At 43.8% G+C, this 18,962-nt stretch overlaps 1 protein-coding gene across 3 annotated transcripts in view; it reads left to right on the top strand.

Moving 5' to 3' along the window:
- Window positions 1–6,888: 6,888 nt before the first annotated feature.
- LOC132825737 (serine/threonine kinase-like domain-containing protein STKLD1) overlaps window positions 6,889–18,962 on the top strand; it is a 29,589-nt gene continuing 17,515 nt past the window's right edge. For 2 of the 3 annotated variants that reach the window (XM_060841165.1, XM_060841168.1), the window contains exons 1-4: window positions 6,889–6,935; window positions 7,090–7,176; window positions 13,839–13,883; window positions 17,949–18,023. In XM_060841165.1, coding sequence (XP_060697148.1) covers window positions 6,921–6,935; window positions 7,090–7,176; window positions 13,839–13,883; window positions 17,949–18,023 — 222 coding nt within the window. In that variant the 5' untranslated portion in view covers window positions 6,889–6,920. The remainder of the gene's footprint in view (window positions 6,936–7,089; window positions 7,177–13,838; window positions 13,884–17,948; window positions 18,024–18,962) is intronic. The other variant, XM_060841166.1, reaches the window with a different exon arrangement.

Below are 18,962 nucleotides of genomic sequence, written 5' to 3' on the forward strand. Positions count from 1 at the left end.
TAAAAGACCTAAGCTCCCAGAGAGACATGGGAGCTGGGGCACCTTTGATCACCCTGAACTTTATCTTTCAACAATGGAACTTGAATTTAAGAATAAAAAGAACAAAGAACATTACAACACAGGAACAAGTCGTTCAGCTCTCCAAGCCTGCGCCAATCCAGATCCTCTATCTAAATCTACTGTCTATTTTCTAAGTATCCCTCTGCTCCCTGCCCATTCACTATCTGTCTAGATATGTCTTAAATGATGGTATCACCTCCACTGGCAACGTGTTCCAGGCCCCCACAACCCTCTGCATAAAGAACTTTCCACGCATATCTCCCCTAAACCTTTCTCCTCTTACTTTGAACTTGTGATCCCTTGTAATTGAGTTGCCCCACTCTGGGAGTATGTTTCTTGCTCAATGAGATTCCCCCCCCCCTCCACTGCCTTCTTTCTAATAAACATAATCCTAATCGACTCAACCTTTCCTCATTGCTAGCACCCTCCAAACCAGGCAACATCCTGGTGAGCCTCCTCTGCACCCTTTCCAAAGCATTCACATCCTTTTGGTAATGTTGCGACCAGAACTGTACGCAATATTCCAAATGTGGCTGAACCAAAGTCTTATACAATTTTAACATGACTCAGTACTCCATCTGATGAAGGCAAGTATGCCATATGCCTTCTTGACCCCTCTATTGACTTGCGTTGCCAACTTCAGGGTACAATAGACCTGAACACCCAGATCTCTCTGTACCTCAATTTTCCGCAGGACTTTTCCAATTACTGTATAGTTCGCTCTGGAATTGCATCTTCCAAAATGCATCTTTTCACATTTTTCTGGATTGAACTTCATCTGCCATTTCTCTGCCCAACTCTCCAATCTATCTATATTCTGCTGTATTCTCTGACAGTCCCTTTCACTATCTACTACTCCACCAATCTTAGTGTCATCTGCAAACTTGTTAATGAGGCAATCTACACCTTCCTCTAAATCATTTCTGTATATCACAAACAACAGTGGTCCCAACACAGACCCCTGTGGAACACAACTGGTCACAGGTCTCCATTTTGCAAAGCTCCCTTCCCCTACTACTCTCTGTCCCCTGTCACCCAACCAGTTCTCTATCATCTAGCCGGTACACCTTGGACCCCATGTGACTTCACCTTCTTCATCAGCCTACCATGGGGAACCTTATCAAACACCTTACTAAAGTCCATGTATATGACATCTATATCCCTTCCCTCGTCAATCAACTTTGTCATCTCTTCAAAGAATTCTATCAGGTTTGTAAGACATGACCTTCCCTGCACAAAACTATGCTGTCTATCACTGATAAGCCTGTTTTCTTTCAAATGGGTATATATCCTATCCCTTAGTAACTTCTCCAGTAGCTTCCCTACCACTGACGTTAGGCTCACAGGTCTATTACCTGGATTATCCCTGCTACCCTTCTTATACAAGGGGACAACATTAGCAATTCTCCAGTCCTCTGGGACCTCCCCCATTTTCAAGGATGCTGCAAAGATATCTGCAGGAAAGACCATTACAAACCTAATAGAATTCTTTGGAGAGGTGACAAAGTTGATTGATGAGGAAGGGATGTGGATTACTCTGTAGCCCACATTGGTCACTTTGGGGCCCTGAAACACACATTGTTTCCTTTTTAGGCATAGGCCTGCCTTACAAAAATGCCTTAGGACTATATCCAGGTTCTCTACGTGTTCCTCATTAGTTTTCCATGATCTAGGTAAATGATGACCTCAGGTAGACCTTGCGAAATGTTCTCCATCGTCTGCTGAAAAATTCCAAATGGCAATCTGGTACATTGGTACAAGACTTTATGGTTATTAATTGCCGCACACTTCTGGGAATCCTGGTCTAAATACTATCGCAAGTTAAGCTTGGCTCGTGCCCAGCTTCATAAAGACCAAATTTGCATATAAATCCTTTATCTATGGGATCGGGTATTTATCCAGCTGTGGAAAGCAGTTTACCATTTGTTTAAAATCCCCACACATGTGGACTGATCATCAGGCTTCAAAATCAGTACAACAATACTCATTCCACAAGTTGAACTGGTTTGATTATTCCTTCACTTTCCAGCTTTCTGATTTCTGTTTCTACCAGACTGGCAGATGGAGGGGTGTTTGATAAAATAGAGACACACCATGCTGCAGCAAAGGAGGCAAGTTGGAATGACTTCAGCTGTGTAGAGTGTCAAGAGAGTAAGGCAAGGCTGATCTTTATTTTAATGCTAGGAGTGTACTAAGTAAGACTGATGAGTTAAAGGCATGGATTGACGTATGGAAGTATGATATTGTTGCCATCGCATGAAACATGATTGAGGGAAGGGCTGCATTGACAACTCAACATCCTGGGGTATAGGAACTTCAGGCAAGACAGAGGAAAACATAAAAAGGATGCTGGTGTATCACTATTAATTAAGGAGACTGTTATTGCAATAAGGAGAGATGATATCTTTGAAATGAGGCTTTGTGGGTAGAACTTAGGAATGTTAGGGGGCAGGAACTTTACTGAGAGTGTATTGTAGCCCCCAACAAATCAGCAGGAAATAGAGGGGCAAATATATAGTCGGTTCATAGGGGTATGCAAGAGTAATAAACAGGTATTTATTAAAGGGATTTCATCTATCCCAACAGAAATTTGCTGAGTCATAATGTTAAGGATTTAGAGGGGGCACATTTCTTGAAATATATCCAGGAAAGGTTTTTTGTATAGAATACGTAGAAGGCCCAACAAAGGATGGTGCAGTACCAGATCTGATTCTGGGGAAAGAAGCCAGACAAGTCTTCAATGTGGCAGTGCAGGAATGTTTTGAGCAATAGTGACCACAACAGTTTTGTGTGTGTGGCGGGTGGGGGTGGGGGGTGGTGGTGTAATATTCAAAAAGGAGCTGTGGAGAGTATGGGTCCCACATGGAGAGTACAGGTGGCACGGTGGCTCAGTGGGGGTGGCAAGTGGCTAGCACTGCTGCCTCACAGCACCAGGGACCCAGGTTCAATTCTAGCCTTAGGTGACTGTCTGAGTGGTTTCCTTCAGGTGCTCCAGTTTCCTCCAACAATCCAAAGATGTGCAGGCCAGGTGAATTGGCCATGCTAAATTGCCCATAGTGTTCAGGCATGTGTAGGTTAGGTGCATTCGTCAGGGGTAAATGTAGAGTAATAGGGGTTGGGAATGGAGCTGGGTGGGATATTCTTTGGAGGGTCGGTGTAGTTGTGGGGCCGAATGGCCTGTTTCTACACTGTAGGATTCTATGTACCCTGTAGGGAAATATCGGTGCAAAAGATTCAGGGACACCTGGATGTCTAGGACAATTCAGGGCTAGGAGAGGAAGAACAGAAAGGCCTTTAGCAAGTCCAAATGGAGCAATTCTTTTGCGGCCCTAGAGGATTATGGAAAGTGCAAAAGGGAACTTAAGAAAGCAATTAGAAGAGCAAAAAGGAGAACTTGGGAACAAGATTAGGAAGAATTCTAAGGTATTTTATAAATACATTACAGGGAAGAGGTTAACTAGAAAAAGAGTAGGGACCAAGGGCAACCTGTGTGTGGAGCTGCAAGATATTTGAAGAGTGTTAAATGAATATTTCTCTTTGCTCTTCACTCTGGAAAAGGAGAATGTAGGTACAGAATTCAGGAAAAGGGACTGTGAGGAACTTGCACAGAATGACATAGAAATAAGGAAGTTGTTGAGTCTCCATCGATCTTAAAAACAGACAAATCATCTGGCCCAGATGAATTGCAACACAGGTTCCTGTGGGTGGCGAGGCAGGAAATTACAGGGACTTTGACGTGAATTTTTAATTCCTCTCTGTCCCCCAGGGAAGTGTCAGAGGAGTGGAGGACATCTAATGTGGTTCCACTTTTCAAGAAGGATGGTAGAAATGAACTAGGAAATAAGTGTCATGTCAGTGGTAGGGAAACAATTAGAGAAAATTGTGAAAGAGAGAATTCATATCCATTTTGGAAAGTCATGGGTTAATTCAGGTTAGTCAGCATGGCTTTGTCAAAGGGAGTCAAGAGTGTGGTGCTGAAGAAGCACAGCAAGATAGGTAGCATCCAAGGAGTAGGAGAATCGACGTTTTGGGCAAAAGCCCTTCATCAGGAATGATGCTGTGAGGTGAGGGGATGGAGAGATAAATGGGAAGGGGGTGGGGGCTGGTGGGAAATGTAGCTGAGAGTGCAATAGGTGGATGGAGGTGGGGGTAATGGTGATAAGTTGGAGGGGAGAATGGAGCAGATAGGTGGGAAGGAAGATGGACAGTAGGACAGATCATGAGGAGTTGGAAGGTTGAAACTGGGATAAGGTGGGGTGAGGGAAATGAGAAATAACATTTTCATTTAAAGCATAGTGGGAATGTGGAATGCAATACGCTGTCTGGCAAGGTAGTGAAGGCTGGAGGCTTATAACTTGAAAAAGATTTTGGATGAGCATTTGAAATATCACAACATTCAGGAATATGGGACAACTACAGGAAAATTAGATCAGCACACCTTCTGTGGCAGTTATATTGTTGCAGACTGGATGGGCCAAATGACCTATTAGGCACTGTATGATTCTATGACGTTTGCCTAGGAGTTAGTGAGGACTGCAGATGCTGGAGATTAGCCTCAAAGAGTGTGGTGCTGGAAAAGCACAGCTGATCAAGCCGCATCCAAGCAGCAGAAGAATCAATGTTTCGGGCTTTAGCCCTTCATCAGGAATGACTTTTGCTCATAAGGCAAATAGCACTGCTTTGGACTTACAGAATCATGGAATTGCTTCCTGGTCAACATGCAAGGTGGCCTTAGTTCCTCTAATAGACCCGAGACCTTCTTGGAAGACTTCTGGGTATTTAGTTAGGACTTCACTCAGGCAGCCATTTTTTAATTGAAAAATGTTGAGCCAATTAGGTGAATCTCTCACAATCAATTTCGCTCCGTCAAACTTGGGCCCGAGCTTTTTACTACAATCACTGGTAACTGAAGCAGCTGCTTTTCATAAGCAAAGGTTCCCTGATATAGGTTCTCAGCCAAACTGAGGTGTTGTGTAAAGTTAAGGGCTAGAGTCCAGAGGGAATTTTATTAAAAATGAGTTCTGCAATCACCGATCCGGCCTCCCGGGTATTGACTTCTATTAGAAGTGGATGATCATTTAACCAGACATTTATCTTGATTGGTTCTGATTTGGATATTCCTGAGCAATTTAACAGTTCCATATCAACTGTAGGTAGACTTTCCAGCATATGAACTCTCCTGAATACATTCCGGAGCATTCATACAGGCCTATGAATGACCTTACTCAATTCAGGTCTGGTAGGACTCTTGCTGACTTGAGTCTGCGTACCAACAACTATTATGGGTTGCTGGCCAGGATCCTGAAGAAAGTTTTAACTGTTTGGCCAAGGCTTGGCTTTGTTTTGGGATTTTGCTGTGGGCTGACCATAGTCACTCTGATCAGGAAATGTGCTGAGTAAGGCTTTGCAATTACCTGCACCCACATGATGTTTCCCAGTTGGACTGGTGAAGGCGAGAGTGTGGTGCTGGAAAAGCACAGCAGGTCCGGCAGCATCCAAGAAGCAGGAGAATCAATGTTTTGGGCATAAGCCCTTCATCAGGAATGAGGCTTGTGGGCTGGGGGGGGGGGGGGGGGGGGTGGCGCTGAGTGAAGGTGACCATTTCCATTGGAATACCTTGCTCCAATGGCCATATTTGCTAATAAAAAAGCCAGTCGTTGCACCCGTGTGAAGTTAAGCTGAGTTTCAACTTGCAGTTACATCATTATTGTTGATTGATGAATGTACCAAGATACAGTGAGGAGCATTGGGAGAGAAATAACATCCACAGCCTCTTTGAGTTTGGGGGCAAAATGACCGTCATGCTAGAGGGACATTGCTGGTGGGTTTGAATTCACCCTCAGTCTCTCTGGGGGCATTGGGATGGGATGAATTGACCCTCATGATGTCTCTAGGGATATTGGGGTGGGGTTTAAATGACCTTCATGGTCTCTCTGGGAGGACATTGGGGTGGGGGTGAATTGACCTTCATGGTCTCTCTGGGGGGATATTGGGCTGGGGCTTAATTGATTCTCATGGTGTCTCTAGGGGGATACTGGAGTGGGGCTTAATTGACATTCCTGGTCTCTCTGGGGGACATTGGGGTGGGGGTGAATTGACCCTCATGGTCTCTCTGGGGGACATTGGGGTTGGGGTGAATTGACCCTCATGAACTCTCTGGGGGATATTGGGGTGGAGGTGAATCGACCCTCATGGTCTCTCTGGGAGACATTGGGGTGGGGGTGAATTGACCCTCATGGTCTCTCTCTGGGAGACATTGGGGTGGGGGTGAATTGACCCTCATGGTCTCTCTCTGGGAGACATTGGGGTGGGGGTGAATTGACCCTCATGGTCTCTCTCTGGGAGACATTGGGGTGGGGGTGAATTGACCTCATGGTCTCTCTGGGGGACATTGGGGTGGGGGTGAATTGACCTCATGGTCTCTCTCTGGGGGACATTGGGGTGGGGGTGAATTGACCCTCATGGTCTCTCTCTGGGAGACATTGGGGTGGGGGTGAATTGACCTCATGGTCTCTCTGGGGGACATTGGGGTGGGGGTGAATTGACCTCATGGTCTCTCTGGGGGAGGAGTCATTGGGGGTGAAATGTGACGAAACGTGACGACACGTGACTCCTGAAGCTCCCTCGCTGCGCACGCGCAGTAAGAGCGGCATTTTTCGTACAAATTCGAAAGGAACAATGAACCTTGACAATAACATTGTAAATATGGAACGGAAATGTATGAAGTGCTGTGTTATATCGGAGATGGTGACTCCAGCGGCCTGTGCTATTGGGCCTCCCTTGGCCCCATGGTGCAGTGCGCGGGCTGGGTTGCCCTGGTAACGGGCGGGAAGGCGGGAAGGCCGTCGTCTGTCGGCGCCATGGACAACTATCAGGTAAATCCCCCCCTCTCCTCCTGCAGGAGCTTGAGGCCCGCTGTGGTCCATCTCCGCCCCTTACAACGACCTTCTCATTAACAGTACATTTTTCAGCAAGAATTCCGAGTTTTAGTTATTGTGCAGCAACTCTCTCTGCTCCATTCCCATCCAGATTCAGAAAACAGAGCCCAGAGGCAGCCATGGGTTCGTGCACATCGTGAAGCGTATTAGAGATGGGACGACATTTGCCATGAAAGTGGTAAGACTGGTCTCCACAGTGACACCGGTATCCATGGTGATATGACACACACATCCACAGTGTGACCCAACAAGTGACATGGTGACATAATGTGTGTATCCATGGTGACATAACGTGTGTATCCATGGCGATGTGACTCGTATCCATGGTGACATAACGTGTGTATCCATGGTGACATAATGTGTGTATCTATGGTGACATAACGTGTGTATCCATGGCGATGTGACTCGTATCCATGGTGACATAACGTGTGTATCCAAGGTGACATAATGTATGTATCCATGGTGATGTGACTCGTATCCATGGTGACATAACGTGTGTATCCATGGTGAAATGACATATGTAACACCAGTGACATGATACAGGCTTTGACAGTGACTTTACATAGATATTCATGATGACAGGACAATATTCATGTTGATATGAAACTGCTATCCACAGTGACATGACATATAATGAGTTTCCATAGTTACGTATGATATTGACAGGACTTTAGAAGTAGGAGCATGAGCAAATCTTCCAGCTCTGAACCTGTTCTGCTAACCAAAAGAATCATGACTGAATTTTTATTTCATCTGCATTTTTACACACTAACTTCAAACACCTCAATTCCCATCTGTCCAAAAACCTATTGATCTCTATCTTGAATATCCTCAACAAAGTTGAAAGGGTTCAGAAAGGATTTACAAGGATGTTGCCAGGGTTGGAAGATTTGAGCTATAGGGAGAGGCTGAACAGGCTGGGGCTGTTTTCCCCGGAACGTCAGAGGCTGAGGGGTGACCTTCTAGAGATTTACAGAATTATGAGGGGTATGGATTGGATAGGGAGACAAAGTCTTTTCCCTGGGATCGGGGAGTCCAGAACTAGAGGGCATAGGTTTAGGGTGAGAGGGGAAAGATATATCAGAGACCTATGGGGCAACCTTTTCACACAGAGGGTGGTACTTTAATGGAATGAGCTGCCAGAGGATATGGTGGAGGCTGGTAAAATTGCAACATTTAAGAGGCATTTGGATGGATAAATGAATAGGAAGTTTTGGAGGGTGCTGGCAGGTGGGACTAGATTGGGTTGGGATATCTGGTCGCCATGGACGGGTTGGACCGAAGAGTCTGTTTCCATGCTGTACATCTCTATGACTGTATAACCAGACGTCCACAGCTCTCTGGTGTAAAGAACACTCCCAAATGAAGTAATTTTTCATCACATCAGCTCTAATTGCCAACCCCTCAATTCGTTAACTGAAAATGTGTTTACTTGAAGAATGTGCTGGAAATCCAGAACTCCAGGCAAATGTCCTCCGAACCTCAATTCAAATTTCAACGTGGTTGATGGTGAAATATTATTCAGTAAAAATCTGGACTTTAAAACTTTTCAATTGTCATTTAAAAAAAAATAATGTATCTGGTTTACTAATGTCCTTTTAGAGAAGGAATGCTCCCATCCTTTTCCTGTCTGACCAACATGTGACTCCAGATCTGCAGGAACTAGTTGACTCCCAATTGCCTTCTGAAATCGCTTAGGGTGCCACTCTGTTCAAGGGCACCCAATAGATGGACATAGTTTGATCCTGCTTTTCAACTGGAGTTGCCCCTCATTCAGTTTTAATGTTAATAAGGCCATTCAAGAACAGATGTAGGAATCAGTTAATAAAGAACAAGATGAATGAATCAGGGATGAGCAAACAGATATTTCAGTCAGTTTAAATGAAGAGAGTAGAAACAGACTTATGAAGAGTGTAGTCCCGACGTGGATAATAGTTAGACCTGAGCAAGAGTACTGTACAGTTCTGGTCATTGCATCACAGAAAGAATGTGGTGACGCTGGAAATGACAGGAGATTTACGACAATGTTATTTGGAATGGAGAATTTTAGTGTTAATGAAAGGCTGGATATGCTGTGTTGTTTTCTTTAAGACAGAGAAGGCTGAAATTGGATTTCTGTGAAATGAATAAAATTATCAGGAGTGAGATAGGTCCTTCCTATCCACTCTATTTTTATTAGCTGTGAGATCAATAAGTAAGGAGACAGATTTAAAATAACTAGTAGAAGGATTAGAGGAGAGTTTAAAATGACTTTCACCCAGAGCAAGTGGTACTGAGCAAGGGAGTTGAACAGTTTGCCAGGACTTCTGCTAGCAAGTGATGATGGTGCAGGAGGGCAGGTGGAGCAGTGAACACTCCCTTCTTATGGATTAAAAAACAAGGTGTGTTAAAAACACAGAAGGAGAGCTGGAGAGGGAGAGGGAGCACAGAGACCAAAGATTCCAACCCATTGTTTTAAATTTGAAAGAGTAGAGCTCACCTTATATCTCCATCAATTATTCTTGTAAATCTGAGACAAAGACGAAATCCCTGCTGATCTCATAGTTACGAACGCTACTACAGTCTTCAAGGGAGGATACAAAGTGGTCTGTTGGAACTACTAAGAAATTTCCCTACTCTTCATCGCCAGAAAGACAATTGCGCAAGTCCTCCCTAGCCATCTCCTCCCTGTCTCTGAAGAAATCCTTTCGGAAAGCTAGTATGGCTTCCAACCAAAAATGGAACTATGAACATGACTTCCACTGTTCAGCAACTCCAAGAGAAATGCCAAGAACAACACCAACCACTTTACATTGAGTTAAAAGCCTTGATCAAATCAGTCACTCAGGAAGTGCTATGGAAGATCCTGTCAAAGCCTGGCTGTCCAGAGAAATTTATTAACATCCTTTGTCTCCTCCATGATGAGATGTCAGCAACGGTCCTTATTGATGGTAATGACAGAAAGCTTTGAGGTCAAGACAGGATTCAAGCAGGAATGTGATGTTGCGATCATCCTTCTCTTCATCTTGTCAAGAAAAGGTTTTCCAATGGTGTGGACACTGTCTGCAGGATGGCCAGAAAATGTCTCAACCTCAGCTGATTGAAATCCAAAAAGTAAACAACACTGACGTCAGTTGTGGAACTTCAGTATGTGGATGACATTTCCGCACGATGGGAAAACAATCTTCAAACCTCACAACACTTTTGTGGAAGATACTGAAGAACCAGTCTCAGGACTTGAATCCTTTACAAACTTGTCTCAGGACAAGTTCAGGTCTATTCTTTCATTAAAAATCAATGGAGAAATCCTTCCAATTGTGGAACATTTCCCCTACTTGGGGGGAACCATCTCTCATCTAAAGCTGATATTGATGCGGACATTCAACATTGCCTCCAGTCTGTGAATGTTGTTTTGGATGCCTGTGGCTGAGAATCTTCAACAACTGCAACATCACTACTGACACTAAAGTCCCTGTATATAACATAGTTGTCCTTCCAACTCTTCTAAATGGCTCAAAAAAATAGACACCATCTCGATGCCTTTGGAGAAGTACTATCAACACTATTTGAGATGGATTCTCCATATCAGCTGGAAAGCCAGTATCTTTGAAGAATCCAGTAGCACTAGCATCAATACTGTAATCAGAAACCTACTTTGCTGGTTCCAGTCACATTTTTAGGATGTCTAAACTCTGATTGCTATAGCAAAGTTTCTTTGCCCAGTTCAAGAAGGCACTCAAACAGATGAGGATAAAAGAAACTTACCTCAAGTAATCCAACAAAGACATGAATACCTGGAAGATACCCGCTCAGAAGAAACTTGCTTGGAGGGTTTTCCTGTCTGAAGGGACACAATTCTTCAAGAATACAATTGGCAAGATGGGGTACAGAAAGGAGCCTGGAAAGGGATGCTAACAATCTTGGGTCCAAGGACCAATCCTACTTCCTGACACATGTGCAAGAATTCAATTGGAGATATGGCTCTAGGATTGGGCTCATTAGCCTTGCGAGCACAATTTGAACCCATAAACAGTGAAGTGGATGTTCCTAGGTGGACAAGCATACTCATAATCTTAGTGAGTGGTTTGCCAACAGCATCTTAACTCTCAGGCTTTTTTTCCATGTACATACTCTCGGTAGTTTCTTCTTGATCCCTAATTTTCCTTCCTGTTTGTAATATATTGATACAAAAGGAATAAATAATGTGTGCCTCCTGAACTTTGGGGCTTTTCAAATCTTAATGTTACATTTCTGGCACAGTCGGCAGGATTCTACAGCGCAGGATCAGTTCATGGCGATTGAGATTGAAAAGTGTCTGGCCAAGCTGGAGCGGACGGTGGAGTTGTTGAAACCGACACTTTCCATGAGGGAGGCCAAAGCTGCTCAGTAATTACTGGAGGCTCGGAAATTAGTGAAGGAAATCGGGACTTTATGCTAAGCCCAGGCAGAGGATTCCATGTATGTTCCCTTGGCACTATGGTTATGGAGGAAGGGAGTGGATTGGATATTCTACTTGTTGGAAAGTAGGAAGCTAGACAGATTTGGGGAAAGACAGGAAACAACCAATTATTCTGTGATTGAAAACTGGATGAGGAGTCACAGCCAATTTGGCATTTAAGGCCTCAGTGTGAGTAAGCAGGAGGCATTTGTTATGGAATATCTGAGTGGAAAAGCGCATTAGGAAATTCTGGAAAAAGATACAGTAATTTAACTGGTTAAGATCTACGTTTAATGCAAGACCTCTATTTTCCCAGAACCTACTGACAATATTTTGAGGAAGAAAATCTTAAACTCACAATATAGTTGCCTTACTAAAGGATCTTGTGGTATAATGGTTGGTTCGCCCTATTTCTGGGCCAGAAGGTCTGCGTTCAAGTCAAACTTGCCATGGATGTGTGTCATAACAAGTCTGAATAGATTTGATTAAAATAACTGTAATTGTCTACCTGCTCATCAAATTAAAACATTGAACATTCAGCAGCCTCTAGAGGTTTCTTCCCATTCTGCAGTTCACTCACATACCATACCTTAGTCAGACTAATCACACACTGTGCACCCAAATGCTCTCTTCGCTCTTTTAAGACATTGGTTAAAACCTGTCCACTTAAGCAAGCATTTGATCGGCATCCTGATATTTCCTTTTGCGAGCTTGGTGTCAGATTTTGTTTGATTGCGTCAGTGAGGTGCCTTTGGGTTATTGCTACATTAAGAGAACAACTTAAACATGTTGTTGATGCTGCTCTTTATGTTGGGATTCCCCCTCCCGGATGAGTCTGACTTTCCACTGTTTGTGTGAAATGTAAAGCCAACATAGGAGAGCATTGGTTAGTAAGTTTCAGATGACACCAAGATAGGTTGTGTAATGAATAGTAAAGAGTTTTTCTCAGAGTACGTGGGACCTTGATCAGATGAGCTGGTGGGCTGATGAGTGGCAGCTGAGGTCACTCACCTCCTTCTGGAATATGCCTATGCAAAGGAATTCTGGAGAGGAATGTAGTGGTGTTTGTCGAGGTTCATCCTGAGCAGCTCTGTGACGCGGGACTCCGTGCTCTACGGTCTGTTCCCCGGGACGCACACTGAGACAAACATGAACTGTGCCTGGAGTATCATCAACTCGGTCAAAGATGCTCTTTGGTCTGTCCAAAACCTGTTGATCTTCCATCTGAAGGAGTTGACCCCGACTGAGTGTTGCAGAGTGGCACACTCCAAGGTCCAGGAATATGTGTTGAGGGACATGCTGAAGTTTGGGGCAGCTTTCGCCAAGGCGCGGTGGGAAAGACCACTGTGTAAGGTCTGCCTGCCTAAGAAGAACAGGAGACCCACTCAGTAATTAGGCCCCGCTGACGCCTCAGTTAAATATCTGGATGGTCAATGTACAGACTTGTAGATACGAATGATTAATTCTGATCTCTGTATGTAAAGAAATGCAATGTGTGCATAAGAATGACATGACCAATTGTATAGATATCGAAATAATTTTTTGCATAAAGTATGTTTTTGAAATTTAAAAAAATGTGAGGTGTGGTATGTGAGGGCAGCAGTTACATAGTTAATGACAGGGCCTGGAGAGTGTTGTCAAACAAAGACACACCGATGTGCAGGTGCATAGCTCCTTGAAAGTGGAGTCACAGCGAGATGAAGTGGTGAAGAAGGCATTTGGCACAATTGCTTTCATTGGTCAAAATTTTAGATGTGAAAGTTGGAATGTCATATTGCTGCTTTACAGGACATTGGTGAGGCCACTTTTAGAATTTTGCATGCAATTCTGTTCTTCTTCTACAGGAAAGATCTTGTTAAACTTGAGAGGGTGCAGGAAAGATTTACAAGGCTGTTGCTGAGTCCGGAGGTTTCAGTTATAGGGAAAGGTTGAATAAGCTGAGTTCTCTGAAGCATCGGAGACTGAGGAGTGACCTTAGAGAAGTTTATAAAATCATGAGGGGCGTGAATAGGGTGAATAGGTGAAATCTTTTTCCCAGGGTGGGGGAGTCCAAAACTAGAGGGCATGGGTTTAAGGTGAGAGGGGAAAGATCTTAAATAGAACCTAAGGGGTTACTTTTTCACAAGGAGAGTGGTGCATGCATGGAACGAGCTGCCACAGGAAGTAGTAGAGGTGAGTACAATTATAACATTTAAAAGGCATCTGGATTAGTATATGAATAGGGAGGATTTAGAGGTATATGGGCCAATGCTGGCAATTGGGACTAGGTCACATTGTGATATCTGGTTAGCGTGGACAAATCGGACAGAAGGTCTGTTTCTGTGCTATATATTTCTATAACCCAATGTAATTCTATGTTGACTGCAGTCCTTCAAGCACTTAATTTTGGCTATGTTCCATTTTTACCCATCTCCTAAAACTAGGTTGAATGTATGGATGAGGCAACTGCCAATCGTGCTATGGAAGAAGTAAGTATGTAGCCTAAGTTGCAGGGGTCATTGTACGTGACAGGGTTCAGCTATAATGCACAGAGTGTAGACATCGGGGTCAAGGAAGCTTTACTCAGTCTCTATCCATGTACTATGGATAACTGGAAGTGTTTGGGGACAATGTAGCAAGAACTTTACTCTGCATCTAACACTGTTGACCTTGAAGTGGCTGATGGGGACATTGTAGAGTGAAAAAAAACAAAGAATTGAGGATGTTGAAGATCTGAAACAAATAAAATCAGAAATTGTCAGAAAAATGCATCAGCTCTGGCAGCATCTGTGGAGGTAAAACACCATCAATGTTTCAAGTATAGTGACTCTTCTTCAAAACTGATAAACTGACAAGAAAGTGGTATTTTTGTTGGTGACAGGGACTTTGGTTGGGGATAGTTTCTTCGGAAGGTGCTGAAAAGTGAGTGATAGGTGGTGATGGAATCCAGAGAGAGAGAAGGTAGGCATGCAAAGGGATTATTAATAGCAAGCCAGAGAAGAAGAGAAGATAATAGGTGAAAATGAAATTATGATTAATGATGACTGTGTTGAAAGGAACCCATGTCATGATGGGATCTGGGGGTGTGGGGAAGGGTAATAGTTATCATGGGAGGTGCTCAGTCTTTAAAATTGTTAATCTCTATGTTGCGTTTTGAAGACTGTGTAAGGTTCTTATGCAGAAACTGAGGTGATGGTTTTTCCACGTTGTGTTGAGTTTTGCTGAAGCACTGCAGCAAGTCTGAGACAAAAATCTTTGGAATAGGAACATTGTGATGTGCTGAAGTGGCAAGGAACTGGAAGCTCAGAGTAAGTTTTATGGACAGACTGAGTTTTTCTGCAAAGCAGTTACCCAGTCTGTATTTGTCTTCCCAATGTAGAGGAGACCGCACTGAACAACGAATACAGTAGATTAGGTTGTGTGAAGTGCAGGCAAATTACTGCTTCATCTGGAAGATGTGTCTGGGACCTTAGATATTGAGGGAGTAAAGTGTAGGACTTGCCTGTTTCACTTCTACATTGGGGCGACAAAGCACAGACTGTGTGACTACTTCACAGAACACTGATGTTCTGTCTGTAAAAATGATCCCAATTGTTTACTTCAACGCACTATCATGTTTCTATGTCATTATATCTCTCTCAGGCCTCCTGCTGTGCTCCAGCGAGGTTCAACACAAGCTGGAGGAACAACATCTCATTTTCCACTTGGGACCTCACTCAGCCTTCAGGACTCAGCATTGAGTTCAATAATTTTACAGCATGACATGGGTTGTTTTCAGCACAGCCAATCCAATTTCAACTTTTAGCCCATAGTATTATCTTATCTGGCTTCTTGTCTCTAGCTAATTGTCAACAATCCCTTTGCCTCTCTCTCTGAGTTTTGCCTCCACCTATCTGTTCACTACTTCTCCTACCCACCGCCCGCCATTAGCATAAATACCACCTTTTCCTGGTTCTTATCCGTTTTGGAGAAGAGTCACTGAACTTTAAACAGTAAGTCTCTTTTCTCTCACAGTTGCTGCCAAATGTGCTGAGTTTACCCAACAATTCTATTTTTGTTTCTTACAGTGTAGAGTAAACTTTACTCTAGATCAATCTGTACTGTCCCTCTCTGGGAGTGGTTGATGGGGACAATGCAGAGGCACCTTGAAAAAATGGCCCAGAGACCAGTGTCCTATCACCAAGTCACAGTTTATTTACACGTGCTTAGTACATGGACTCTGACCAGCCAACTCAGAGCTAGTCCGTAGAGGGAGGAGACTCTGAATCTCCTGTTTATATCTGTTGGCCAGGGCTCCCAGATTGGGGCTGTTAACCTGGGCTTATCAAGGGTCTCAAACTGAGTGAGATCTGCTGGCCCTCTTTCCAATCACTACATTTCACCTCCATCGCCAGTCTGGGATGTATCTTCTCCTGGGATGTTTTGCCCCAGGTCTGCTTCCTCTGTTTGTGATTTGGACACAGTGGTGTGTACCAGACTGTAGCCTGTCTCCTGTGCCTGGACTTTATAGGGAGAGATTCCTCCTCTTCTTCAGGCAGTAACTGTATGGAGGTTGCATCAATTTTGCACTATGAGGTTACTTCAACAGTAGATAGAGGGGAACAACACACGGTTTCTGACAGCCTTTTTAGCTGTTGTGAAGGAGAAGATAGGTTTTTCTCCTGCCCAGTTGTGAGGTAGCAGTTTTCATGTGACCCACATATTTATTTAAGATCGCATTGCCGATCCAGACTTTTTTTATCATGGGATATGACCTCACATCAACCTTGCCTTGTACCCATTTCCATGGTTTCGACACCAGAATTTGTCCCCTGAAATAAACGGTCTCTCTCGCTTAGAGGAGGCATGTGGCCGGCATTGGCATTCCTGTTGCTGTTCCAACTCCTCCCCGAGTCCATGAACATCAGGTTTCACCTGGTATGGTGGTCTTCTTCCCATCTGCAACTCTGGAGCTATCCCTGTAGTTGCGTGAGGGATAGTCCTATAATTGAACAGGAACCAGGATAGTTTGATATTGAGTGAAGCTGTAGACTTCCTTTAAACCTGCCTTCAGCATTTGGACTGCTGTTTCCACCATTGGATAATGAATGGTATGGAAGTGTCTGAAATGCTGAATAACATTTGACTTTGGGAAATACTCAAAATCCCTGCTAGTAAATGATGTCCTATTGTCCCTGAACAATACTTTTGGGAGTCTCTGTATCGCGAATGGTACTCACAGTTTAGTAGTCATCTCTGATTTTGCTCAATGAACTCTCTGTAAGCCCAAACATTTTGAATGGGCATCCACAATGACCAAGAAAATTGAACCCATGAAAGGACCAACATAGTCAACATGTAACTGAGTCCGGGGTTTACCTGGCCATTCCCACAAATGCGGGGGAGCTGCTGGTGGTAATCTTTATCCTCGTTGACACTCTGGACACTGCCCCACCAATGCACCTATGTCAGCATCTAGTCCTGGCCACCAGGCATAACGTCTTGTCGGCATTTTCATTTTGGAAACCTGATGAACCTGTGGAGTTCAGCCACTATCTGGCAGCAACCTTTACACAGGATGTCACTATTGTTCACCATAATATGCCACTTGCTGTGGTGAGGCTATCCACTTCCACTGGGATCTCCTGTAGTTCTCATGGTCTGCCTGCCATATTTTCTAACGACAAAGCCAGTTGTAGTGCCTGTTTGAAGTCCATTAGGGCTTCAGCTAGTGGGCACTTTTGCATGGTTACATCATTAATACCAAATACCAAACTGTCTCTCAGCATCTCATACAGGGTTAACCCAAAGTCACATGCCTCTGTCAGTCTTCTTAAACCCATCAAAATTCCTGATATGGATTCCATTGATTCTTGAACCGCTGAATAAAAGCAGTAGCATCTCAGAATAAGGGGAGGCTTGGAGTCATAAAATATTATAGCTATACAAGTCAACTCTTAGTATCTGGTGCCTCTGGAAAAGTTAGGTTGCTAATAACCGTAATTGCTGTGGATCCGCAAGCAGTCAGAAGGATTGCTCAACTCAAAGACTGTTGTTGTGAACAAATTTTCTTTGTGAGCATGCTGTTTTCCCTCACTGTCACTGAAATAACTGTCCAGAGGCTGATATCCTGTCACCCTTTATTTAGTAGTTGACACAGACCCAACTAGCACTGAGCCAGCTCCTAGAGTGAGCAGAACTCCTGACACTCCTGATTATATCTGTCAGCCAGGGCTTCCTAGTTGACCCAGGTTAACAGCCCCAGTGAGGGATCTCATATTCAACAAGACCAATCTGACCCCCATTCCAATCACTACAGAGCTTCACTCTGTTGGGGAACTTTACTTTCAGTTTAAAAAAGTAGAGGGATCTTTACTCTGGGGTGTAGAATGGTTTTGAATGTAATGATTCTGCTTTATTCTATTCCTGTACTCGTGCCTCTGTTAGAGAGATGAGCAGTGACAATGGTGCATGTGTCAAAGGAAGCCATTTTTAGCATAATGGTTGTGTACATTAGTGGCTTTATGTCAATGACATGTCATCCTATGTTAATTTGTCATCTTTTCTTGTCATAGGCAATGATCATATTAAAACTGGATCATCCTAATATCTGCCATTATGAGGAGATATTTGTTTCTTGGGATCATGAGGTATGAGGTGCAATTGCTTGACAATTCTGTGTCTGTAATCATATTCTCTTGTCCTCTCTAATCAGTTAGTGGGGTGAGTTCCTGCCTGATGAGATGTTGAATACAGTTTGCAAAGTCAGCCAGATTCTGCTGAGTAGAGTGATTTAAGCCCTGCCTTGGCTAACATGGCTGTAACTGGGTTCATCTGCTTCTGAAGCACTCACCCTGCTTTTGTAATTTTAAATTTGACTATTTCATTGTTCTCCTGGTCGGCATCCCAACTTACACCCTAAGTAAACTACATTTCATCCAAACACTACGGCATTTATCTAAGTTCACATTAAATAATGTTCAGAATCACTCCCAGTACTAGTTGATGACATTGGCTTCTTTTGGATGCAGGAATTTATAGTTTCAACCAGTACTGAAACCTGATAACAGCATCCAGGCTAACACTGAACACACTTTAGGTTTCTGCTAGTTATTACGGTAATAACAGCAGCTTAGCCTCATGCATAGTATTGTTGCCTCTGACTTCAAATCCAGAGATTTCTAACAAATTACATAGCAGTGGTGATGAGTGGTGCTCTGTCTGAGGGCCAGTTGTAACAGGGTGTCGCACTGTCTGAAAATCAATACTAAAGGAGCACTATAATGTCAGAAAAGCAGTGCTGAGGGATTGCTGCATAGCTGGAGAAGCAGTACTGAGTGAGCACCATACTGCCAGAGAGGTAGTACTGAGGGAATGCTGAACTAACAGAGAAGCAGTATTGAGCAAGTGTTGTACTGTTGGAGGACCAATACTGAGGGAGTGTTGCACTGTCAGAGAGCCAGTACTGAGGAATGCTTCACTACAAAGGGTTTGTTACGGAGTCAGAGAGGCAGTAAAGAGGCATCACTGCAGTATTGGAGAGTAAGTTCTGATGGAGTGCTGTGCTGTGAGAGGGTGAGTGCAAAGGG

The sequence above is a fragment of the Hemiscyllium ocellatum genome, chromosome 21, assembly GCF_020745735.1.
Source record: "Hemiscyllium ocellatum isolate sHemOce1 chromosome 21, sHemOce1.pat.X.cur, whole genome shotgun sequence".
NCBI lineage: Eukaryota > Metazoa > Chordata > Chondrichthyes > Orectolobiformes > Hemiscylliidae > Hemiscyllium > Hemiscyllium ocellatum.